Source organism: Zingiber officinale, chromosome 1B (assembly GCF_018446385.1).
Source record: "Zingiber officinale cultivar Zhangliang chromosome 1B, Zo_v1.1, whole genome shotgun sequence".
Taxonomy (NCBI): Eukaryota; Viridiplantae; Streptophyta; class Magnoliopsida; order Zingiberales; family Zingiberaceae; genus Zingiber; species Zingiber officinale.
The window spans coordinates 994,895-1,018,719 of record NC_055986.1 but is presented as its reverse complement, the minus strand read 5'-3'; the positions used below and the strand labels follow the sequence as shown (position 1 = coordinate 1,018,719).

General features: G+C 36.3%; 4 protein-coding genes across 5 annotated transcripts; all 4 read right to left on the bottom strand.

Moving 5' to 3' along the window:
• Positions 1–1,095: 1,095 nt before the first annotated feature.
• Positions 1,096–4,527, bottom strand: LOC121992743 (putative disease resistance protein RGA3). The gene has a single exon (XM_042547299.1). It carries the CDS (start codon positions 4,525–4,527, stop codon positions 1,096–1,098), a length of 3,432 nt encoding a protein of 1,143 aa, XP_042403233.1.
• A 4,550-nt stretch (positions 4,528–9,077) lies between these two features.
• Positions 9,078–10,686, bottom strand: LOC122046030 (F-box protein At2g02240-like). Of its 2 annotated transcripts, none has more exons than XM_042606516.1 (3): positions 10,369–10,686; positions 10,176–10,306; positions 9,078–9,749 (listed from the first exon to the last, which is right to left on the bottom strand). In XM_042606516.1, the coding sequence occupies exons 1-3, from the start codon at positions 10,654–10,656 to the stop codon at positions 9,314–9,316; spliced, it is 855 nt and encodes a 284-aa protein (XP_042462450.1). In that variant the 5' UTR covers positions 10,657–10,686; the 3' UTR covers positions 9,078–9,313. The 2 variants fall into 2 exon arrangements, with proteins under 2 accessions (XP_042462450.1, XP_042462458.1); XM_042606524.1 differs by having other exon boundaries at positions 10,176–10,294.
• A 666-nt stretch (positions 10,687–11,352) lies between these two features.
• On the bottom strand, positions 11,353–20,262 carry LOC122046019 (putative disease resistance RPP13-like protein 1). Its single transcript, XM_042606505.1, has 2 exons — positions 18,049–20,262; positions 11,353–11,488 (listed from the first exon to the last, which is right to left on the bottom strand). Exon 1 carries the CDS (start codon positions 20,260–20,262, stop codon positions 18,049–18,051), a length of 2,214 nt encoding a protein of 737 aa, XP_042462439.1. The 3' UTR covers positions 11,353–11,488.
• Positions 20,263–20,352: 90 nt separating this feature from the next.
• Positions 20,353–21,496, bottom strand: LOC121992733 (putative disease resistance protein RGA1). The gene is made up of 2 exons (XM_042547287.1): positions 21,219–21,496; positions 20,353–21,142 (listed from the first exon to the last, which is right to left on the bottom strand). The coding sequence occupies exons 1-2, from the start codon at positions 21,494–21,496 to the stop codon at positions 20,353–20,355; spliced, it is 1,068 nt and encodes a 355-aa protein (XP_042403221.1).
• Positions 21,497–23,825: the final 2,329 nt, after the last annotated feature.

Here is a 23,825-nt window from a genome sequence, read left to right as displayed (position 1 = left end):
TAACTAATAAGAATAATGACCTAAAATCTAAACATTGTCTACGATTCAAAATCGGTGAATTATTTTGATCTCGCTATCTCATACCACTTGGCATTCCTTAATGAAACATCATTACTATCTAATTATTTACCCATCCTAACTACAAATCGATTAACATAAAGTATAAAATATATCTTCTGCAGATTATTGTGGTTGCTGGAAAAGAGAGGGCAGCAACTACAGTTGTTTTCGCTTTGTCGTTGGCAGTCTCAACTAGCTCTGGCGAACTCAAGCGGGGTTGCCAAGAAAAGGACAGCAAGCGGTGTTGCCAAGAAAAGGACAGCAGCTTAGGCTGCTGTTGGAGAAAACGAAAGGTAACAATGCAGTTAGGAAAGGCTGAAAACAAAGAGGCTGCTGGGATAGTGAAGGGGAAAGGAAAAACACATTTTTCCTTTTCACCGGTTGTCTCGGCGAGCTCCGGCGAAGGCCACAGCTAGCTCCAGTGGCTGTTGTGCTTGGCTAGAAAAGAGCACAGCAATTAGGGATTTGTTTGTCCCTTCTTTTCATGTGGTCTGACAAGCTCTGGCACATGCCGAGGAGCTCCGACAGCGCTGCTAAGAGCAAGAAGAAAGAAAAGAGTTATGGGCTTGTCCTTTTTTTTTTTACTTATTTTTTTTTTCCATACTTAACATACAATGTAACTACTTGTTTGTGATTAAATATTTTCATCATCTAATTGTTCTATTGTTTTTAGAATATCAATCATTGATGATAGTTATGCATGAAGGTAAATTTGCAATTGCAATTATGCTATTTCCATTTTTCATATAATTTATCTATTGTAATTTGCTTAAAGGTGCAGCCATATTACAGTATTATGTTTTATGAAAAATCCCTCAACCATTTATTATTTCATCATTCGAGAGCCTAATTACAATAAGTTATTTATTTACTTTATGTGATTAACTTTAAACTAACTTTATTAATTCTATTGTTACAGTAGCAAATGGGTACAATAAACTAGTTAATAAAATTTTAAAAAATACCAGAGAACTTCAAAGAAATGCATAATGACAAAACATACCTAAACAAGCTCCAGTGTATTTGGTATTGCTGTTATTTCATTTGTATTAATTCACCATCAATATCTATGTTGGGGATATTTGAAATCAGTGGCCAATCTGACCCATCATCCTTCCGACACCGGTCTCTCAATTTAGTGCATCCGTGCATTTCCAATTTTCGAAGCAGGAATGGAAGGCCATTATCTGGCAGTGACTCAATATTTGGGCAATGGTGAATGCATAAAATCTTGATGGAGGCAGTTCCTAAGGAAGAAGGAAGCTTTCGAAGTTTTGAACAGTTGTGGAACTCAAGGAAATGTAGGGAAGTCAGTTGCTGAAACCACTCCTCATGCTCAGGGTTGAAGTGAGAAAGATCATTACAATGATGGATTCTGAGTACCTGAATACATGGGGTCCTTCCTAGTATTACCCAAACATGTTTGAGAACATCATCATCAATCCAAACGGTGCACAGAGATCTCATTTCCTGTTCAACATATGGTTGTTCTGGCATCTGTGCAGGTTCAAATAACTTTGGGCATGCATGAATAATTAGGTCTTTCAGATTTGCAAGAGACTGTAATCCACCAATTAAGCTCAACTCCGGACATTGAACCAGTCTTAAGTACTCAAGGAATTGAAGGTTGTATAAAGACACAGATGCTCTTTGTGCACAATTATGTAACTCCAAATATGTTAGAGAGGTTAAAGTTAGCAAATAGTCAGGTAGGGCATTGCCAATATCACCAGAATTCCGAATATCAAGATGTTTGATTGATATCAAAGGGAGAACAGGGATTCTTCTTAGCTTAAGGCAATTTTCTATTCTCATTTTCATAAGGCAAGGAAAAATTGGCCTACTGTCTGATTCGGACAACTCCTCCCATTCATTCAAGGTATGGAATGTTAGTTCTTGCAATGAAGGGAAGACCTGATCAGCACCCCCATAAAATTTGGCACCAATTCTTCTTACTGGAAGATTGAAAATAAATATGTCCATCAGAAATGGGAGATGGCCCAATGGTGGAAGATCTTCCCACCTAGCACAGCAATTAAGATGAATTGATTCCAAATTTGTAAGATAATTCTTCTCCAACCAACATGGTGAATTCAAACATCCATAGTTCTGAATCACCAGTCTCTTTAGATTACAATGAGGTTCAAGGCCTTCTATTATATCCTTCTCGATATCTCCTTGGCTCCTTTTACCTTCTTTGAAGTTGAGCACAAGATGATCAAGGTATTCTTTGTCCTTTAGTTTTGCCTCCATGGCCTCCTCCTGAGATTCAACATACTCAAGATTCTGTATGACTAATCGCCTTCGAATATTTCGTAATTCCTTGAGCTCTCCTATCTGGTGTCCTCTCTTCCTGGTAATACGGAATTCATCTAGTTCTTGAAGATCAGTCAACCTCCCAATCCCATCTACTAGAGAAATTGTGTCTGCATCAGCATGTAAATGGCGCAATTTGATAAGCCTATTCATTCCTTCTGGTAATTTTTTAATCCAACACCGATTTAATTTCAGCACTTGCAGATGGTAACTCTTAGAGAATGAACCAGGAAGGTGCCGAATCTTAGTGCCGGAAATGTCCAAATATCGGAGATGTGAAAGATCACAGGTAGCATCTGGTAGCTTCTTTATTTCTATCAGCATGTACGATAAATCCAATATTCGTAAATTCTTTAGAGTTTTCAAAATTCTTTCCAGTGATTCATAAAATTGTCTAGAACCATTTTCTCCCAAAGAGAAAAAATTTTCAGGATGATAATCACGATAGAATACAAGTGTTCGCACTTTATGAAGCTTTGATAATTCTGCCAGTGTGTCAAGTTCAGCTGTCCTCATTACTGTCAAGTGACGAGCAGTTGGTGGAATTTTGGAAGGTTCATCATCAATCACAAAACACTCATCCCTTGAAATATACACTGCCAACTCTCTTATCAGATCATGAATCACATATCTTTTATTTACAGTATGTAGGAAGAAGTATCTGCGAGTCAGCTCATCAAAAATCTGATTCCCAATATCCTCCAGTGTCATCCTTCCATGCTGAGCTTCTGGTCTGACAAAACCTTGAGCTATCCACATCTCGACGAGCTGTTCTTTATCAAATATGTGGCCCTTTGGGAACATGGCAGTGAAAGCAAAACACTGTTTCACATTCGAGCTGAGGTGTTGGTAACTCAGCCCTAGAGATGGAAGGATATTTTCCAAGAGAAAATCATTTTCCCACCATTCACTTTCTCGAATCATTTTCCAATACTGTTCTTCCAACCTGGCATGTAACAAGCTTCCTACCACCTTCCCTGATAATGGTAAACCATGTAGCTTTTTAGCTATTTGTTGACCAATTAATTGCAACTTTCTTCTTAGATATGGATCAATCACTCTTGAACCAAATGAACAATGCTCAAAGAGACTCCAATAATCACTTTCCTCTAAAAGCTTTAACTCGATTCGGTCTATTGTTCCCATAACCTCGGCAACTATTGGACTTTGAGTTGTTATCAGAATAGTGCTTCCTCTGTTCCCATAGGTCAAGGCACTTCGAAGCTCCATCCACTTTCTTCCAGCTTCATCCCATACATCATCAAGTACAAACAAAAATCTTTTACTTTCAGTAGCATGGATGAGCTTAGTTAGCTGTGAATCTAAGCTAATATGATCCCAGCGATAATCAGAAGGCTCTTCAGCTTCCAACTCTCTTGCAATCCTTTTCACATTGAAATCATTAGATACACAAACCCACTTTCTGAGCTCAAAATGGTCAGCGACCCTTGGGTCATGGTAAATAATCTGTGCTAGGGTAGTCTTCCCAACTCCCCCAATGCCAACAATCGGAAGCACACCAAGACTCGCATGGCTGCCGCTCCCAGCTCCCTTGTTGAGGAAATCAGCATCATTTCCTGAACTCAGCAACATCTCAAGTATCCTTTCCCTCTCTTTATCTCTCCCAAACACCACTTCCTGAGTGAAGGAGCTCGTCTCCCTTATTGATGCGGTGTGCTTTGCATTGTCTTCATTCAGCTCAACATTTTTGCGGTCGATTTCGGAGTAAATTTTATCCACATCCCCCAGCAGATTCTTCAACCTCTTGAGTTCATCGTCCGAAACAAATAGGTTCTTGAAAAACCTAAGAGCCGATGCGGCTAAAGCACTTACCTTGCTCCTGTCTTGGACCTGATCCTCCAGCTGTCTGTACTCCATCTGGTCCAGTAGGTCGTCCGCTTCGTAGGCCGCCTCTTTGAGTTGCCGCAGCCAGTCGACCAAGGCTGGGTCCCTGATCGGCCTACCCTCCGCTGCATGGATCACTGCTCGGATGCGAGGGAGTCGAGCTTGTATCTCATTGAGCTTCTCCTCCACGTCAGTGAGCAGATCCCAGTGGTCGGAAGTATGGGACGTGACGAAGTTGACCAGCTTATCCATGATGTAGCCCGGAAACCATCCTCCGACCATCATTGCGACGCCGGCTGTATCCATGTTTGCGATTTCTGCTGGAGAGTGTTTGAGAATTGACTCTTGAGGTAGAGAACTCGAAGTCTTTTGTAGTTAAATATCTACTGTTCATTTTTTATTTTTAAAATTTAAAAAATAAATGTATTTATTTCCTGCGTGGTGTTTGACTTCCAAGGAGAGTCAACTAATTGTGTTTTGGGCATTTATGACTTTCTTGAGCGATTGTGTACCGTGAGTTATGACAAGACTATTACTCCTGTTGGATGCAAATCCATAAGATTTGGTCAACTTGAGAATTAATTGCTCTGACATAAATTATTCGATCTGCACACGATTTGGCCAACGGACTAACTGAATTGAATTGCGTAGCCCGATCCACCACGTGACCTATTTGGCCCCACTGATTTGACTGGATAACAAAAGTCTAAGTGGCCTGTCCAGTCCTACCGATTCAACCGGGCAACTCAATTTAACTGAGCGGACTTAGTGTAGCAAGACGGTGATAACACAATTGATCTTATCCATCCAAATTAAAACGAAACCTCTCAATCAAAATTAACTGAATATTAACAAAGGAGAAAATTCAAACAGATGTTTGACAAAAAGAAAATTTTAAAGAATTGAATTTTAAAAAAAGAGAAAAATAAACTCAAAAACAAATCTCAAGAGAGTGAATTTTATATAGTGAAAGATCTTAGAGGACCTTTAATATAGTTCTGTTGTTTTATATGCTACGGTCTACACACGAGAAAGAATTTGATTTTATTAAATAAGACTCGAAACATGATTTAAGCTAAGTTATATATATATATATATACCAGAACACCATAAAAACTGCATTTAATTGAATTTACAAACAAATTAACATAGGAATTCAGGATCCACCTTTTTTTTGATAGCCCTTATTGCTAGTATGTGCACTTATGTATTAAGATATTTTTTATGTATTTTGTTGATAATTATTTTATAAAAATAAGTATTTATTTTTCTGTATATATATGATTAATGATAAAGTTTCGTAGATTAATGGATATATTAATCTGAAAATAATCCTTGATCGGATATATATCTATAGGGGGCATGGTTATCTAGATCAACGCGGAGTATGACTAGGTTGAGATAGACCAAGGGATGAATATCTAAGTTATACTTGGAGGTGCCTTGAGTTTAGAGGTATACTGGACACGACCCGCTTAAGAGAAAACCACATATTAAGCATTATTGGTCACTCCTCTTATGAATAAGTGTAATTGATCTTTTAACTTGAGACTTTCATTTACTCTATGCGTGAAGTTATATGCTTTGACATCGTTAAAAGCAGTCTTTAATCAGATTATGATTAATACAGTAGTTGGGTGTATGACAAAGCGTAGAGAGAATAGTGTTAGTCAATAGAGGATTCATCGCTCTTTTAGATTAGGAGTTAACATCTTGGTCGCTTGATAGAGATATTAATAACTCAAAATTCATGATCATAGGAGGAATGATTTATCATTCAAGAGGAGTCTATTATATCTTGGAAATCAAGTACAACAATTAATTTGATAATGATGCATAATGTATCGAATTAATTGGGATGTAGACTTTGATACAGAGATTGAATTACACGATAATTGATTCATGGTGGTTTACATATGACTCATATTAAATTTATCACGCTGGGTGACTAAAAATTGTTGCTAGATGATTACCTTAGTCTGTATATGAATTTACACTGCCTTCGTATATAAAACATAGAGGGTCGCATGTATAGCACGTAGACATGAATAGTAGTATCGGAAGCTAGTCGAGATCAAGATCAAATATGATTTTATTTGATACAAAAATGAGAGAATTCGAATAGTCAAAATCATGATGATTAATGGAGAATTCAAAAAGTCATAATAATGATAATTAATCAGGAAGTTCAAGAGTCATAATTAATACAAATCATAAATAATGAATTTATTGAGAACTTAACTCTTTGTATTCCTTTGAGACTATAAGTAGTTATCCTCGAAAAGATTCAATAAGAAGAATTCTTTATCTTCATTTCTCCCTCGTCAACTTCTTCTTCGTTTTCTTCCACCGGGAGAGATCGGTAGTGCTTCTAAGAATTTGTCGATCCAAAAGGCTAGCGCCTAACAGATCGTATCAAATTTGTGATCTAGTGCGCGTAGATACCGCTAGAGGAGTCACATGTGAGACTCATATCTATTTATAATATCATTCACACCTATCAAGCACTCGAGATATATTTTTATGTTATTTTATATAAAACTATATATATCCTAAATAGATCCATGATTCAATATATGTTTTTCACTGCGCTCCGAACCCAACACTTATCTCAAAGCCAGCGAAAACAAGGCTTTTCTTCCAATGGAGTTCTTCATAGTAAAAAAAAAAAAAAAAAAAAAAAACTTTATCACAATCTCTCCTTCATTGCCTTGATCATTATAAATCTCGCCTAGCTCCATTTCCAACCATCCATCATCTCTCAACTGTATTTGCCTTTCTTCTTCCTCCTCCTCATCATCTGCTACCAAAGAGACACGATTTTCTTGTGAATGAGCTCCTAATTTGAAGGAGGCCTTTTGGGAATCGGAATGAAGACCATATGAATCGGGATTTAACTTGTAGATTATGAATGCTGTCTACATTGTCTTTTGGGAGAGCAATCGATTGTCTATTGAGCAATTGATCTCGAGCCAGCAAACAGATAAAAGCTCTGCCTGCGTACTAAACTTGAATAAACTTGTAGCGAATCAAACATCATATTAAACAATCAACTACGTAAATGAAATAGGGCAAAGAAGCAACTGTATATGTGAAATAGCAAGACGGATAGGGCAATATGGACAAAACTGTAAATAAATCAAATGTTTAATTATGAGCAATATGTTCAATTTGATAATTGCTTATTTATATACTTTCAATAAATAAAAGGTTAATTAAATAAAGAAGGTAAATAATTCATTAAATTAAATGAATAAATATAATACATAATCAATTTATTAATGTTTGAGAGCAAATATTGTGAGTTGTAACCAAACAATGTGAAGAATGATGGCCTCTGCTGCATGGATCGGCTTGGATGCGAGGAAGTCGATCTTGTATCTCCTTAGCTTCTCCTCCACGTCAGTGAGCAGATCCACATGGTCGGAAACATGGGACGTGACGAAGTTTTTAATGTTTTTAATTTACCGGTTCTGAACTTTTTTTCACAGGCTCTCCCGACACATTGTTTAACCTCTTTGCTATTTTTCTTAGCTTTTTCCAAATTCATTTTCTTTATTTTTTTTTTTCATTCGATCTGTTTTCTTCTTCCTTTCAGCAGAGACGAGCAAATGCCCAAATTGGACGCATTTGCCCGTTCAATATTAAATTGTTCAGCATGGTCAAATTAAATTTATAAGAGTAATAACCATAATTATTTGTAAAATATATGTTTTACCATAGAAAAAATAATTAAAATTGTCAAATTTAAGTTATAAATTAATGATACATTCTGATCCTTGTCTGAAAGTTGAAGAAATGGAAAGTTAGGGATGTGATGCTCCCATTGTAGACTCCACTCCAACTTACAACACAGATGATGTCAGTGCCGAACTAGGGAAGGGGTCCCGGCGTTGGACCTTCGATGCTCAAGTCAGTCACCGACGATGAAGTAGAAGGCGGAGCAACAATAAGAATGAACAGTGTAGCACGAATAGTGTCTATTGCGTACCTCCGTCGATACTTGATCCCCCTTTATATAGAGCTTCTGTAGCGTGCGTGTACGCTCCCCAAGGCGAGCACACTTTCCTAAATTTCTCTTGAAAAGACTTGTCAGTAAAGTGTCTTTGACACAATACCTTAACAGGCCGAGCATATATCTAATGTGACAGTGGAAGCTTCCGTCGTACGATCTTCTGGTTGACTATGCCTAGTGTCAGCGGCACTAACTCCTAAAAGAATTTCGATGGATAACTAAGGGGGTTTGTTGCTAGGTTGAGCGGAATAACCGTTCAGCCGAGACTTTGTTGTTCCTATGTACCACCCGCTCGGCCGGGACTTCGTTGCATGCCTTACGTCTGCTTGGCCGGAATTTCACTGTGCTTGTGTTACGTCCGCTCGGTCAGAACTCCCTGTGCTTGTGTCACGTTCGCTCGGTCGAAGTTCCGCTCTACCAATGTCAAGTCCTGCTGCCTAGCCGAGCGGTGTAGCTGCTCGGCCCGGCTTCTGCATATCGTCTCCTCCTCCGTCCGACGTCCAATTCTCCATTGAGCGTTGGTCATTTGATACCTCCCCATGTCAAAAGCGGGTTCAGACCGGAACCTTCTCCTCTTGGTCAGGGTATGCTCATCCGACCGACCGATGATATTTGAACGTTGACCACTTAACTTTGACCTTTATTGTGGTAACTATTCTCCGTAGGGTGGGACCTCTCCTTACCACCGCATCACATTCGATGCAGGTGTGGTAAACAACTTGTAAGAGATGACCGAAAGGTGAGTGTCTCAGTTGTTGAGTCATTTAGACTCAATTTGCGTAGAGAAGAATAACACATTTCAAGTAGACCTGTTATTTTTAATTCTACAAATGAGAAAGAATTTGATTTCGTTAAATCAGATTCGAAACATGATTCAAGCTATGTTTAATTTTGGAAAACAAAGGTTATTATAGATGTCTTTCAAGGAACTTTCTAGTCCGTAAAAGCAAGAAATAAGAAGCATTTGATGAAACATCTAAAGCCAACTATTATAACAATACACAATCAAATAGTGTCACATATCAATGTATAAGCACATCACCATGAAAACTACATTTAATTGAGTTTACAAACAAATTAACCTAACAATTCAACATCCACCTTTCTTTTGGTCGGCCTAATCTCAAATCCAGCGAAAACAAGGCCTTTCTTCCAATGGAGTTCTTCAACGTCACTAAATATGATTGCAATCTCTCCTTCATCGCCTTGATCGTTATAAATCTCGCCTAGCTCCATTTCCAACCATCCATCCCCTCTCAGCTGTATTTGCTTTTCTTCTTCTTCCTCATCATCCTCTTCATCATCTGGTTCCAAAGAGACACGGTTTTCTTGTGAATGAGCTCCTAATTTGATGGAGGCCTTTTGGGAGTTGGAATCAAGACCATATGAATCGGGATTTAACTTGTAGATCATGTATGCTGTATACATTGTCTTTTGGGAGAGCAATCGACTGTCTATTGAGCCGGTTATATGAAGCCAGCAAACAGATAAAAGCTCTGCCTGCCTACTAAACCTGAATAAACTTGTAGTTAATCAAATATCATATTAAACAATCAACTATATATCTATCTATCTATCTATCTATCTATCTGTAGAGGTGGTGAGCAGGGCAAACGGGCATATCATGAGTGTTGAAAATTCATACTTGTTGAACAATTGAAAAGAAGAAACTCGTGAAAATCTTTATAATTCTCATAATGAAAGGAATGATAATGATTTGGTGGGTATGTCAGGTATGCACCATGTCAATTTTTCAAGTAAACTAATGCTATTAATGGTTACTGGCTGAAAGAAGAATAGTTTGAAAAGAAAATGAGATATTTAAACGATTTTAAAAGTATGAGAGCATTTTGAAAAGAGGGTAAAAGAGCGACAATGTTTTTCCTTAAAAATAGTTGAAATAGAAGGCAAAACATTTTTTTAAAACACTAGGATTTACCTAGAGTGTGGAAGAGAAATCCATCTCCAATACTGAGGAGTATCCATCCAGGTTATACCCATGGTTTCCGGAGATAGCATGTAAGTCTTCTTCCCTGTTGACCTTTCCAATTGGAAGCTCTGTAAAGTCAACTGCAGCATTACTTGTGCAATCAAATTCTCATTTATCGTGCACATGACATGAATCTACCTACCAGTCTGCCTTCGTCGACGAGGAGGGGATGGCAGAGGCAGAAGTACAGCTCCTTCCTAGAGGAGTAATCCACCGGATGTGTGGCGCGCGATAGTATCTCAGCCACGTCCGAAGGCAGGAAGGACTCCCACAAGACATCAGTTTGTGCCGCAGCGAGGAAAGACTTGGAGACCAGCGACGACCTGCAGACGTCACGAGGCGAAGTGAAGGAGAGCAGATAGCTGACGCACTCCTCCGGTAGCATGGAGAAGCCGCAAGTGGATGGCCGCCCTCTTTTCTCTGTTGCCATTGCCTGGTTCCACGGAACAAGTGATCGACGATGGCACTTGTATTCTTTGATCGCAAGTGATGAGGGATAAATATTAGTTCCACCAAAGACTGAGCAGAAGTCGTGGCATTAATTTGAAGATTCTTTTCTTGGAAATTTCCGTAGACAAACTAAACATGTTGACCTATTCAAGTCTTCGCGCTTACTGATACAGCCAGAATAAGTAAACGATCATGGTGCTGGGATATCATATCAGTGTATATATTAAAATTTATTGGCATTAACACCATACGAGAACTATTTAAAAAAACACACAAATTTGTATATATATATAAAAAATCTGCATAGCCGACAGTCCTCCGAGTTCCCATTTTAATAATGGCTGCCACTCAGCTTCTCAGATGACTGAGGTGAGGGAAAAGGCAAATCCCCTGTTTCCATTCCACTCAGCTTCTCACATCTCATGCCATTGATCTCATTGTTGAGTTGGGCCAAATCTGTCGTGCTAGTCTTGTGATATGGCAACTCCAGAAAACATATAATACTCCATGCTTTACAGAGTATTCTTGCAGGACAGGAGTTATGCATCCCCAATATTAAACAAAGTTAATAGCAAATGCAAAGTAAGTGTATCTTTACTTACATTATAATTAATTACACCTGCGCATGTTTGCTTTGGTTGCCCTTGTATACCTTTAGCCTTCGTCAAATTTAATAGGTCTAAACGCAACCTTTAAAACTCAGCTCAGATTGATTGGTCCTGATCTGAGTAGTTTCACCTTCAGCAAGCAACCCCCAACTTTACTGAGGCCTTCCTTCATGCTATGAATTTTGCTTCCTATTTGAATCCATTCTGTACAGTAAATTAAAAATATTATTGAAGCGTTTTGCAAATTAATGATTTGCTAACATTACTATGAGAATGCTGTCGGCGAAAATGAATTTCTGTAATGATCTACACATGTTCACGCATGATCTTAGCATTTCCTTTGGACCGTCTTAACCGTTTGTTAATATTATTAGTGCGTGCCAAATGTTTCAAGACGCTATTTATGAATTTGTGAATAATTATTTCATAAAAATAAGTATTTATCATTATTTTTTTTACATATATATGATTAATGATAAAATTCCATAAATTAATGAGTATATTAATAAAACAGTCTTTGATCAGATAGATATCTAGAGGGGGCATGAATATTTAGATCAACGTTGAATATGATTAGGTCGAGATAGACCGAGAGATGGATATCCAAATTATACTTGGGTGCCTTGAGCTTAGAGGTACACTGGACACGACCAGATTAAGAGGAGACCACATATTACACATCATTGATCTTTCTTTTTATGAACGAGTGTAACTGATCTTTTGACTTGAGACCTTTATTTATTCTATGCACAGAGTTATGTATTTTGACACCATTAAAAATAGTCTTTAATCGGATTATGATTAATACGGTAGTTGGGTATATAGCAAAGCGTAGAGAGAATAGTGTTAAGTCAATAGAGGATTCATCGCTCTCTTGGATTAGGAGTTAACATCTTGATTACTTGATAAAGATATTAGTGACTCGAAATCTATGACTATGGGAGAAATGATTTATCATTCAAGAGGAGTCTATTATATCTTGGAAATCAAATAAAACAATTAATTTGATAATGATGCATAATGTACCGAATTAATTGGGATGTAGGCTTAGATGAAGAGATTGAATTATACAGTAATCGATTCATGGTGGTTTATAGTTTATAACTAATTTTATCACGTTGGATGGCTAAAAATTGTTGCTAGACGGTTATCCTAGTCTGTGTATGGATTTACATTGTCATCGTGTATAAAACATAGAGGATCGCACGCATAGCACGTAAACATGAACATTATTTATAATTTCAGAATAAGAATTAATTGGATTATTAATTAATTCTAAAATATCATAAGTTAGTCGAGATTAAGATCAGATATGGATTTATTTGAGCCAAAGAAGAGAGTATTCGAATAGTCATAATCATGATGATTATTAGAGAATTCGAATAGTCATCATAATGATGATTAATGGAGAATTCGAAGAGTCATCATAATGAAGGTCATAAATGAAGAATTTATGGAGGTCATAACTCTTATAATTAATGAAGATCATAAATGAAGAATTAATGAAGACATTAACTCTTCGTATTCCTTGGAGGCTATAAGTAGTCATCCTTGGAAAGATTCAAGAGGGGCACTTCTCTCCATTTCTCTATTGTCGACTTCTTCTTCGTTTTCTTCCACCGGAAGAGATCAGTAGTGCTTCCAAGGCTTTGTCGATCCAAGAGGCTAATACCTAATGGATCATGCCAAGTTCGTGATCTAGTGCACATAGATACCACTAGAGGAGTCACACGTGAGGGCTCTTATCTATCTGTGATATCATTCACGCCTATCGAGGACTCGAGTTATGTTTTATGTTATTTTGTAAACAAAAAAATATGTACCATAAAGAGATCCATGATTTAGTATATGTCTTTTGCTACGTTCCAATTCCAACAAATATATGGACATCAAGCTTTAGTTTCTGCACATAGTATCTAAGTAATCTGAGATTGTGGCTAATTATAAAAAAGAGCTAGCAAACGATAATGATTTCAATGTAGCAAACTCTTGCAACTTTTGACTCAGGACTCGGAATCAGGCTATGTCTGTCGTCACACGTGAAGAATTTGAAAACCTACATTTGTTATTGGTGTAACCGTAACTGTCAATTTTCAACCCTAAATTCTGATGTTTAAACCCTTTTTAGGGTCTTTTTGCCATTTTTGGTCATTTTTATTTTTTTTTGAGTATTTAGAGTAATTTTTATATTTCTGGTATTTTTTAGAGAGGATTTGTCGTCTTGATTTGAGTTAAGATCGTTAAGTTAATTACTTTCTTTTTCGGTTAAAAATCTATTTTCTTTCTTTACGAATTAAGATATGTTAATTGTAATTATTATAATTTCTTTCCTTATTTGAGTCTTAGGTTGTGGCCTATATAATAATCATGTTTAGATGTTGAGAGATTAACTCCTTAAATTTTAATAAAAAAATTTTCTTCTTGAAGGTTCCTTTTCTTATTTTCTATTCAATTTTCCTTTTCTAATCAGCCCGCAGATAATCGCTATCCTGGCCGACGTCAAAATTAGAGAAGAGAAGAAGGAAAAAAGGAAAGAGAGAGAGGGATGGCAGGCATGGCTGTGACAGTGGGGTTGTGTCACCTTTTTCCTTACATCGAGTGATCTTTATACATGATCTCTAGATATATTAAATCCTATCCCTTACAACTTCTCTAAAGCCATGCTCTCTCTCAATCTCACAATTTTCTATCTACTCTCCCAATTCTTCTTCATAGGCAATACTGTTTCTTATGATAAACCTAGTTAGTCTCACTAACTAGCCCTTGGGTGATCGGCCAGGCCCCAAGAAATTTTTCCACTGGCCACTAGGATGGCCAACATTCTTAGGTCCACTTCTCACTGGTAGGAAAAATCCCCGATAATGTACCACAGCTGAGACTCGAATCTTAGAACCCTTGGAGGGCTTAACCGTTGCACTATTGTCCTAGGGGCTATGCAGTAGCCTTCCTTAGACCATACCTCAAGTCCTCAATTAAATGTATAGGATTTAAAAAGTATTTGTAAATATCTTCTTTTAGCAATATATACTCGTATGCTCTCGGAAACAACCTTTTACAAAATAAAATAAGACTACATATAATAAACTCTTCTTAGGATCCCACATTGACAAGAAACTTCATACATCAGACTACCCTTTTAGTCCAGGTTATAAGAATGTTTGTTATTATAGGCCAACTGATTTGATATATAAATACATGAGATTTTTACATTATTAGCTACAAGTGTCTTTCAATTGTTTATCTACAATGTAACTATTGTTTGTGATTAAATATTTTCATCATCTAATTGCAACAATATTTTTTATCAAATTTCTATGAGTCCTACTCGAGTATTAGTAAACTTTTCCCCCCAAAAAAAACTGTGTTCTATTGTTTTTAAAATATTAATCATCGATGATAATTATGAATGAAGGTAAATTTGCAATGCCAATTATGCTATTTCCATTTTTCATATAATTTATCTAATGTAATTTGCTTGAAGGTGTAGTCATATTACAGTATTACTTATTATTAATTTATTACGCTTATATATATTATGTTTTATGATAAATCACTGAACATTTATTATTTCATGGTTTGAAAACTTAATTGCAATAAGTTATTTATTTACTTTATGTGATTAACTCTAAGCTAACTTTATTAATTCCATTGGTACAGTAGCTAAATGGGTATAATAAACTATTTAATAAAACAAAGATAAATACTTATTAATTTACGATTTATTATTCCCACTTTTAAATGTGACTAAGTGTTCTTCTCTTTTCTTAAAAAACGTATTAGCTAATATAAGGTCATATGCTATCGCAAAATCTAAATAATTTTCCCTTCCTCATTTCCCGTTCCAAACCCATAACTGCCATGTACTCTCTCATATTCCTCAGTTTTCACTCCGACATGCTCATTTAGATCACCTCCTATTAAAATCATTTCATTTGGTGGAATATTTTGTAATATTTCATCTAAGTCCTCTCAAAACCTTGATTTGGTAGCTTCATCTAATCCTACTTCATCTAAGTCCTCCCAAAACCTTACATACACTAATTATGTTCATAGTTTCTTTCGCCACTATTATCTTAAGGGCTATAATTCTATCCCCTTTTCTAACTACTCCTACAATTTCATCCTTTAACAAACTATCTACAATGATACCCACTCCATTTCTTACTTTACTCTTTCCAGTGTACCATAACTTAAAACCCGAGTTTTCTATCATCTTTGCCTTCTCATCTGTCCATTTTGTCTCTTGTACACACAAAATACTAATTTTTCTCCTAATCATCATATCTACTACCTCCATTGATTTACCCGTGAGAGTTCCTATATTCCATGTTCCAAATCTTAGATTATTAGTTTTCCTATCATATTTGTTCTTATCTAACCTATGGTGTGAGAACTCTTGTCTATTTAACACTACACCCAAGTTCTCATGGAGATGTAACGACCCTTGTTGAGACATTACAGTCGGACCCTGTAACGTGAACTCTTGCATATTTATCACTACACCAGAGTTCTGGAGATGTAGCGATCCTTGCCGAGACGTTACAGTCGGACCCTGCAACGCGTTCCTTCCGGGGAACAACCTAGCATTAGCACAATAGTTTAATGGATTCATTCATTGAATATTTGTCATAGTTTAACGCTGGTTGGCAACCTAACGCAACCCTCCTCCTTTATCCGGGCTTGGGACCGGCCATGACCGGTCATCATGGGCGGAGTTGAGCCATATTCAAAATTTAGAAAAAAATTGTCACCTTGGTGTTACCGGAGGAAAGATCGCCTAACTTTTTTAGAATAATCTGGAAACTAAGTTGTCGCTTAAATGACAAAAGGGATGAAGTAAATCTGTGTATACTTTTTCAAGGGGCAAATAATAAGACTGAAAGGTGAAAGACGTCTACTTGTAGGAGAGGTGGATGTCAAGTCAAATTGACTAGCAATATGAAATTTGATACAATAAGATTATTAGCCAGGTGCTGGGATCACCAACTAACATTGTGAGAAAAAAACAGAGTGTGATGAGGTGTAGTACTGTGAGAAGAATGTGGCGTCATCGTCAGTAGCTGGTGTAGATGGAGGTGTGGCGACGGAGGTTGGGCGGCTATTGAGGCAACAACGTCCGGACGCGCGCGAGGAAGGGAAGAGGAAGGAGAGTAGCAGCGGAAATAAAAACTCAGGTTTTTTTATGAACAATATGAAGGGTTTTCGTTGAGAAGGTATTTTGATGAGGAAGATGAAGGGTTTTTGAAAGGGATTGTAAACAAAGATAAAATATGTTAACATAAAAAAGAATAAAAAATGAAAGAAAACAGTTTTATAATAACATAATTATTGTTGGACTTAAAAATTGATTATTGTTGATAATAATAATTATTTATTAAATTTTTATCCATAATCTTATTAAAATTTATCATAAAATTGTAAAAAATAAAAATTTAAATAGTAAAAATTTTCTAAAAATATATCAAAATAAATTCTACTTGATATTTTTAATTTTTTTTACTAGCTAATATTAATATAAATATTATTCAAATATTAAAAAGAAACCACTAAAAAAAATTGGATGATATTTTAAATATTTTTAGCAATCAATTATTCGCTATATTTTTAAATGAATTTTTAGATTGATATTTTAAATGCGAACAAATTCTTGGGCCAGGGAAAAACCAATCAAACTAGGCTCGAATCTCTTATGGTTCAACTTAAGTCGGTTAAATTATACCTCTAATTAAAAACTACTAGTCAAATATAACTTTAGTCATAACAAAGTTATAATTTACTTGACAAATGTAACTTTGGCTAGTAAAAAATTAAAATAACTGATAGATCTAACTTTGATTAGTATAAAAATTAAATATTATCAGTCTAATTTTGACTGGTAGAAATTTACACGACCAACTAAATTTGGTTAGTAAAAAATTAAATATTACCGACCAATCTAACTTTAGTCAATAGAATTATTTATTTTGGCCAGTAGAAAATTACTAGCTAACTCTAATTTTGGCTAGTAGAAAATTACTTATTATCGGCCAAATAGATTTGATCAGTAAATTACTGACCAAATATAACTATGGTCGGTAAAAAATTAAATATTATTAGGCAAATTTAATTTTGACTCATAGAAAATTACACATTACTCGTCAAATATATTTGGTTAGTAAAAAATTAAATATTACCAACCAAATTTAACTTTAGTCGGTAAAAACTTAAATATTACAGCCAAATCAAACTTTGGACAGTAAAAAAAATACACATTACGGCCAAATTTAACTTTGACCCGTAATAATTAAAATTGCTTGCCAAAATAAATTTTGGCTCGTATAATTATTTACCAGCTAAATTCATTTTGGCTGGTAATTTAAAATGTTTACCCAACTTTTCCTTGTAATGATCATTGATGATAATTATGCATGAAGGTAAATTTGCAATGTTAATTATGCTATTTACCATTTTCATATATTTATCTAATGTAATTTGCTTCAAGGTGCAGTCATATTACAGTATTACTATGCTTTTATATATATATATATATATATTATTATATATATATTATGTTTTATGATAAATCCCTGAACCATTTATTATTTCTCCATAACAAAACTTAATTACAATGTTATTATTTTTTTTTACTTTATGTGATTAACTTTAAACTAACTTTATTAATTATATTGTTACAACAGTTAAATGGGTATAATAAACTATGTAATAAAATAAAAATAAGTACCTAAGAATTCGAATTTCAAAGAATGCATAATGAAAAAGCATACCTAAACCAACTCCGATCTCTGTATTAATTCACCATCAATATTAATGTTGGGGATATTTGAAATAAGTGGCCAGTCTGTCCCATCATCCTTCCTGCACCGATCTTTCAATTTAATGCAGCGATGCATTTCCAGATTTTGAACCAAGAACGGTAGACCATTATGTGGCAGTGACTCAATATTTGGGCAATCGACAATTTTGAAAATCTTGATGGAGGCGGCATTTCCTAAGGAAGAAGGAAGCTTTCTCAGTTTTGGACACATATGGAACTCAAGGAGATTTAGGGCAGTCAGTTGCTGAAACCACTCCTCTTGGTCAGGGTAGAAATGAGAAAGAACATAACAATGATGGATTCTGAGCACCTGAATACATGGGGTCCTTCCTAGTATTGCCCAAACATGTTTGAGAACATATTCATCAATCCAAACGGTGCACAGAAATCTCAATTCCTGTTCAACATATGGTTGCATTGGCATCTGTGCAGGTTCAATTAACTTTGGGCATTTCTCAATAAGTATGTTTTTCAGATTTGTAAGAGACTGTAATCCACCAATTAAGGTCAACTCCTGGCATTCAATCAGTCGTAGGTTTTCAAGAACTCTAAGGTTATATAGAGACACGGATGCTCTTTGTGAACACTTATTCAACTCCAAAAATGTTAGAGAGGTTAAAGTTAGCAGATACTCAGATAGGGCATTGCCAATATAACCAGAATTCTTAATATCAAGCTGTTTCATTGTCAAAGGGAGAACATGGATTCTTCTTAGCTTAAGGCAATTTTCTATTCTCATTTTCCTAAGACAAGGAAAAATTGGCCTACTGTCCGATTCAGACCACTCCTCCAATTCATTCAAGGTATGAAACTGTAGTTCTTGCAGTGAAGGGAAGATCTGATCAGCATCCCCATAAAATTTGGCACCAATTCTTCTTACCGGAAGGTTTAAAATAAATATGTCCATCAGAAATGGGAGATGACCCAATGGTGGAAGATCTTCCCACCTGGCACAGCAATTAAGATGAATTGATTCCAAATTTGTAAGATAATTCTTCTCCAACCAACACGGGGAATTCAAACCTCCATAGTTCTGAATCAAAAGTCTCTTTAGATTACAATGAGGTTCAAGGCCTTCTAATATATCCTTCTCGATGTCTCCCTGGCTCCTTGTAGCTTCTTTGAAGTAGAGCTTAAGATGATCAAGGTGTTCTTTGTCCTTTAGTTTTGCCTCCAAGGCCTCCTCCTGAGATTCAACACACTCAAGATTATGTATGTCTAATCGCCTTCGAATATTTCGTAATTCCTTGAGCTCTCCAATCTGGTGCCCCCTCTTCCTGGTAATACGGAATTCAACTAGTTCTTGAAGGTCAGTCAATCTCCCAATCCCATCTACTAGAGAAATTGTGTCTGCATCAGCATGTAAATGTCGCATTTTGATAAGCCTATTCATTCCTGCTGGTAGTTTTTTAATCCAACACCGCTTTAATATCAACACTTGCAAATGGTAAATCTTAGAGAATGATTCAGGAAGCCGCCGAATCTTAGTGCTAGAAATGTCCAAATATCGGAGATGTGAAAGATCACAGGTAGCACTTGGTAGCGTCTTTATGTCTATGCGCATGTACGATAAATCCAATATTCTTAATTTCTTTAGATTTTTCAAGATTCCTTCTAGTGATTCATAAAATTTTCTAGAACTATTTTCTCCCAAGGAGAAAAAATCTTCAGGATGATAATCACGATAGAATACAAGTGTTCGCACTTTATGAAGCTTTGATAATTCTGCCAGTGTGTCAAGTTTAGCTGTTCTTATTACTGTCAAGTGACGAGCAGTTGGTGGAATTTTGGAAAATTCATCATCAATCACAAAACACTCATCCCTTGAAATATACACTGCCAACTCTCTTATCAGATCATGGATCATATATCTTTCATTTATAGTACGTAGGAAGAAGTATCTGCAAGTTAGCTCATCAAAAATCTGATTCCCAATATCCTCCATGGTCATCCTTCCACGCTGAGTTCCTGGCCTGACAAAACCTTGAGCTATCCACATCTGAACTAACTGTTCTTTATCAAATATGTGGCCCTTTGGGAACATGGCAGTGAAAGCAAAGCACTGTTTTACATTTGAGCTGAGGTGTTGGTAACTCAGCCCTAGAGATGGAAGGATATTTTCCAAGACAAAATCATTTTCCCACCATTCACTTTCTTGGATCATTTTCCAATACTGTTCTTCCAACCGTGCATGTAACAAGCTTCCTACCACCTTTCCTGCTAATGGTAAACCATGTAGCTTTTTTGCTATTTGTTAACCAATTAATTGCAACTTTCTTCTTAGATATGAATCAATGACTCTTGAACCGAATGAGCAATGTTCAAAGAGCCTCCAATAATCACTTTCCTCTAAAAGTTTTAACTCTATTTGGTCCATCGTTCCCATAACTTGAGCAACTAATGGACTTTGTGTTGTTATCAGAACAGTGCTTCCTCTGTTCCCATAGGTCAAGGCACTTCTAAGCTCCATCCACTTTCTTCCAGCTTCATCCCATACATCATCAAGTACAAACAGAAATCTTTTAGCTGTAGTAGCACGACTGAGATTACTTAGCTGTGTATCTAAACTAATATGATCAGGGCGAGAATCAGAAGCCATTTCCCCTTCCAAGTCTCTTGCAATCCTTTTCACATTGAAATCATTAGATACATAAACCCATTTTCTGAGCTCAAAATGGTCAGCAACCCTTGGGTCATTGTAAATAATCTGTGCTAGGGTTGTCTTCCCAACTCCCCCAATGCCAACAATTGGAAGCACACCAAGACTCGCATGGCTGCTGCTGCCTGCTCCCTTGTTGCGGAAATCAGCATCATTTCCTGAACTCAACAACATCTCAAGTATCTTTTCCCTCTCTTTATCTCTCCCAAACACCACTTCCTGGGTGAAGGAGCTCGTCTCCCTTATTGATGCGGCGTGCTTTGCATTGTCCTCATCCAGCTCAACTTTTTTGCGGTCGATTTCAGAGTAAATTTTATCCACATCCCCCAGCAGATCCTTCAACCTCTTGAGTTCATCATCGGAAACAAATAGGTTCTTGACAAATCTAAGAGCCGATTCGGCTAAAGCACTGACCTTCCCCTTGTCCTGTACCTGATCCTCCAGGCTCCAGTCGTCTGTACTCTATCTCGTCCAGTAGGTCGTCCGCTTCGTAGGCCGCCTCTTTGATTTGCCGCAGCCAGTTGACCAGGGCTGGATCCCTGATCGGCCTGCCCTCCGCTGCATGGATCACTGCTTGGATGCGAGGAAGTCGATCTTGTATCTCTTTGAGCTTCTCCTCCACGTCAGTGAGCAGATCCCAGTGGTCGGAAACATGGGACGCGACGAAGCTGACCAACTTATCGATGATGTAGCCCGCAAACCATTCTCCGACCATCATCGCGACCCCGACTGTATCCATGCTTGCGATTTCTGCTGGAAAGGACGAGAAAGGAACGGAAACAGGGTGCTTGAGGCGGAGAACTAGAAGCCTTTTGAAGTTTGATATCTACTTTTTATTTTTTATTTTTAAAAATAAATAAATGTGTTTATTTGGGTTGTGGTTTTGAACTCCAAGGAGATTCAACTGTAGACACTTTTTGACTTGTATGAGCGATTGTGACCGCAATGACTATTTGTATTTGGACAAATGAATCCAACTATCATGGTAGTTGGCACTATACAGTATAATTTATAATTTAGATTCGGTTGAATTGAGTTACTTATCAAATAATTATTTAAATAGATTGAGTTAAAATTTTATTAATTTATGTTTAGAGATTAAGTTAAAATTTTTAAGATGAATCAATTTACTTAGGCCGTGACCAGTATGAATCAACTCATGACAAATTTGAATTGATCTGTGGATTAAAAAAAAAAAAAAAAATTCAATGAGCTATAAGTTTCATAAATTTATGATATGACAACTGATATCAAGAATATTATAAAATTTAGTTCAAAAAATAATTATTCCGTTTAATCTGTAACTTAATTTTTTTAAAAAAAATTATATATTTTTTTAATTTTTTGATGAGCCCATGACCCGCAACTTATCTTAGATTGTATTAAAATTTTTTCAACTCATCAAGATGACGAGTCGATCCACCCTATTCTACCAAATGGTAAGTCGGTCGCAGATTCCCAGTCTGACGAGTCTCCAGTCCTGTTGCGCAAAGAAGGGGTAATACCTCTCAACCTCTAAAGCGGAAGAAGAGGTAGAGAGAAAGAGATGGTGCGGAGCAACAAGATAAAGACGCACAAAAGGAAAACAAACACGAGAAAGGAGAAGAAAAGAAAAAGAAGAATTACCATGGTTTGACGACGTGCCTACTTCACAAAATGGTCGAAGTTTTATCAGAATTATCTCTACACAAGAGAATCACATTACATGATTCTTGTGATTGTTGTTATACAATAGATTTATAATGATCTCTATAAATAGTACATGAACCCCAGGTCCGATAAAATCATAACAGATTTCTGCTATAGAAAAACTGCAACAGAATTCTTTTATAACAAACCGTAACATAATTCTGTTATATAAAATCATAATAAAATTCTGTTATATATAAAATCGTAACAGAATTTTATTACAAAAAAATCTGTTGCCTTTATCCAAATATAAGTCACCCGTTAGCAATCTCCACCTTGGCAAATATTCAGCCCTTCGAAGAACATGAGTATCTGTATAAAGCTCCACCTAGATCTTTAGGTTTGGGCTTCCTTCCTCTAACATCTAGAGATGTGGATTAAGTTCAAATAATGCTTGAATTTCTCTGTGGTCACTGGCTTTGTTAGCATGTTTGCAGCATTATCTGCAGTGTGAACCTTCTCAAGTTCAATTTTCCCGGAAACAATCAACTCTCTGATCTTATGAAACCTGACATCAAAGTTCTTGGTTCTCGCATGATGCACCTGATTCTATGCCAGATAGATAGAAAGCACTCTGACTATTGTTGGAGTGTATACTGAAAGCCTAAGCTTTGTAAACATTCATTATGAATAAAGAATCACATTTGGTCAAATTGTCTACATTTGTTTGTAGTTGTTCATTTAATTTATATTGTAGATAACATAGTATGTGGTGTCACATGCAGAAGATGATGTTATCAGTACCTTATAAATTATAAACAGTAGCTCACAACCAAAATGGACAGGAACAAACCATTAGAAGGTCGTAGTGTAATTAGGTATTAGTTTATCTTAACTATATAATTACACTAGTACACTCAGAGTGTATTGAGTAGGATCATTTGAGGTCGTTTCTTTTATACTGACTTTATAAAGGAACAAAGACCTCGGTTATTATGGAAGTGTGTGCTCTTAATCCTAATATAATAACAAGCACATATATTTGATATTTATTTCTTTAATTTATCAATGGGTGAGATTTAGTTCGATGAATCAATAAGCCCGATAAGTTGGGAAATGATATCACTTATAGTGTGTGTTGTTGATTATAGAAGGAAACTGTGTCCTAGAGATACTAGGTTGATAATGTCCCCAAGAGGAGCTCATAAGGATTGTCATGTTAAACCCCGCAGGTGGAGTCCAACATGACGATAAGGTTGAGTGGTACTACTCTTGGACTTAGATATTAATTAAATGAGTTGTCAGTAACTCACCTAATTAGTGGACATTCGATATCTTAAACACAGGGAGACTAACACACTCATAATAAGAAGGAGCCCAAAAATGTAATTTGGGATTGGTGCGGTAGTTCAATAATAGTTCTCTAGTGGAATGAATTA

Excerpts from the sequence above, each read along its gene's own strand:
- LOC121992743 (XM_042547299.1), bottom strand. The coding sequence starts at position 4,527 with ATGGATACAGCCGGCGTCGCAATGATGGTCGGAGGATGGTTTCCGGGC.
- LOC122046030 (XM_042606516.1), bottom strand. The coding sequence starts at position 10,656 with ATGGCAACAGAGAAAAGAGGGCGGCCATCCACTTGCGGCTTCTCCATG. Across the intron at positions 10,307-10,368 it reads TCGTCGACGAAGGCAGACTG|TTGACTTTACAGAGCTTCCA; the intron begins GTAGGTAGATTC and ends GTAATGCTGCAG. Across the intron at positions 9,750-10,175 it reads ATTTCTCTTCCACACTCTAG|GTTTAGTAGGCAGGCAGAGC; the intron begins GTAAATCCTAGT and ends AAGTTTATTCAG.
- LOC122046019 (XM_042606505.1), bottom strand. The coding sequence starts at position 20,262 with ATGATCCAAGAAAGTGAATGGTGGGAAAATGATTTTGTCTTGGAAAAT.
- LOC121992733 (XM_042547287.1), bottom strand. The coding sequence starts at position 21,496 with ATGGATACAGTCGGGGTCGCGATGATGGTCGGAGAATGGTTTGCGGGC. Across the intron at positions 21,143-21,218 it reads GACCTACTGGACGAGATAGA|ATTTGTCAAGAACCTATTTG; the intron begins GTACAGACGACT and ends ATCGGCTCTTAG.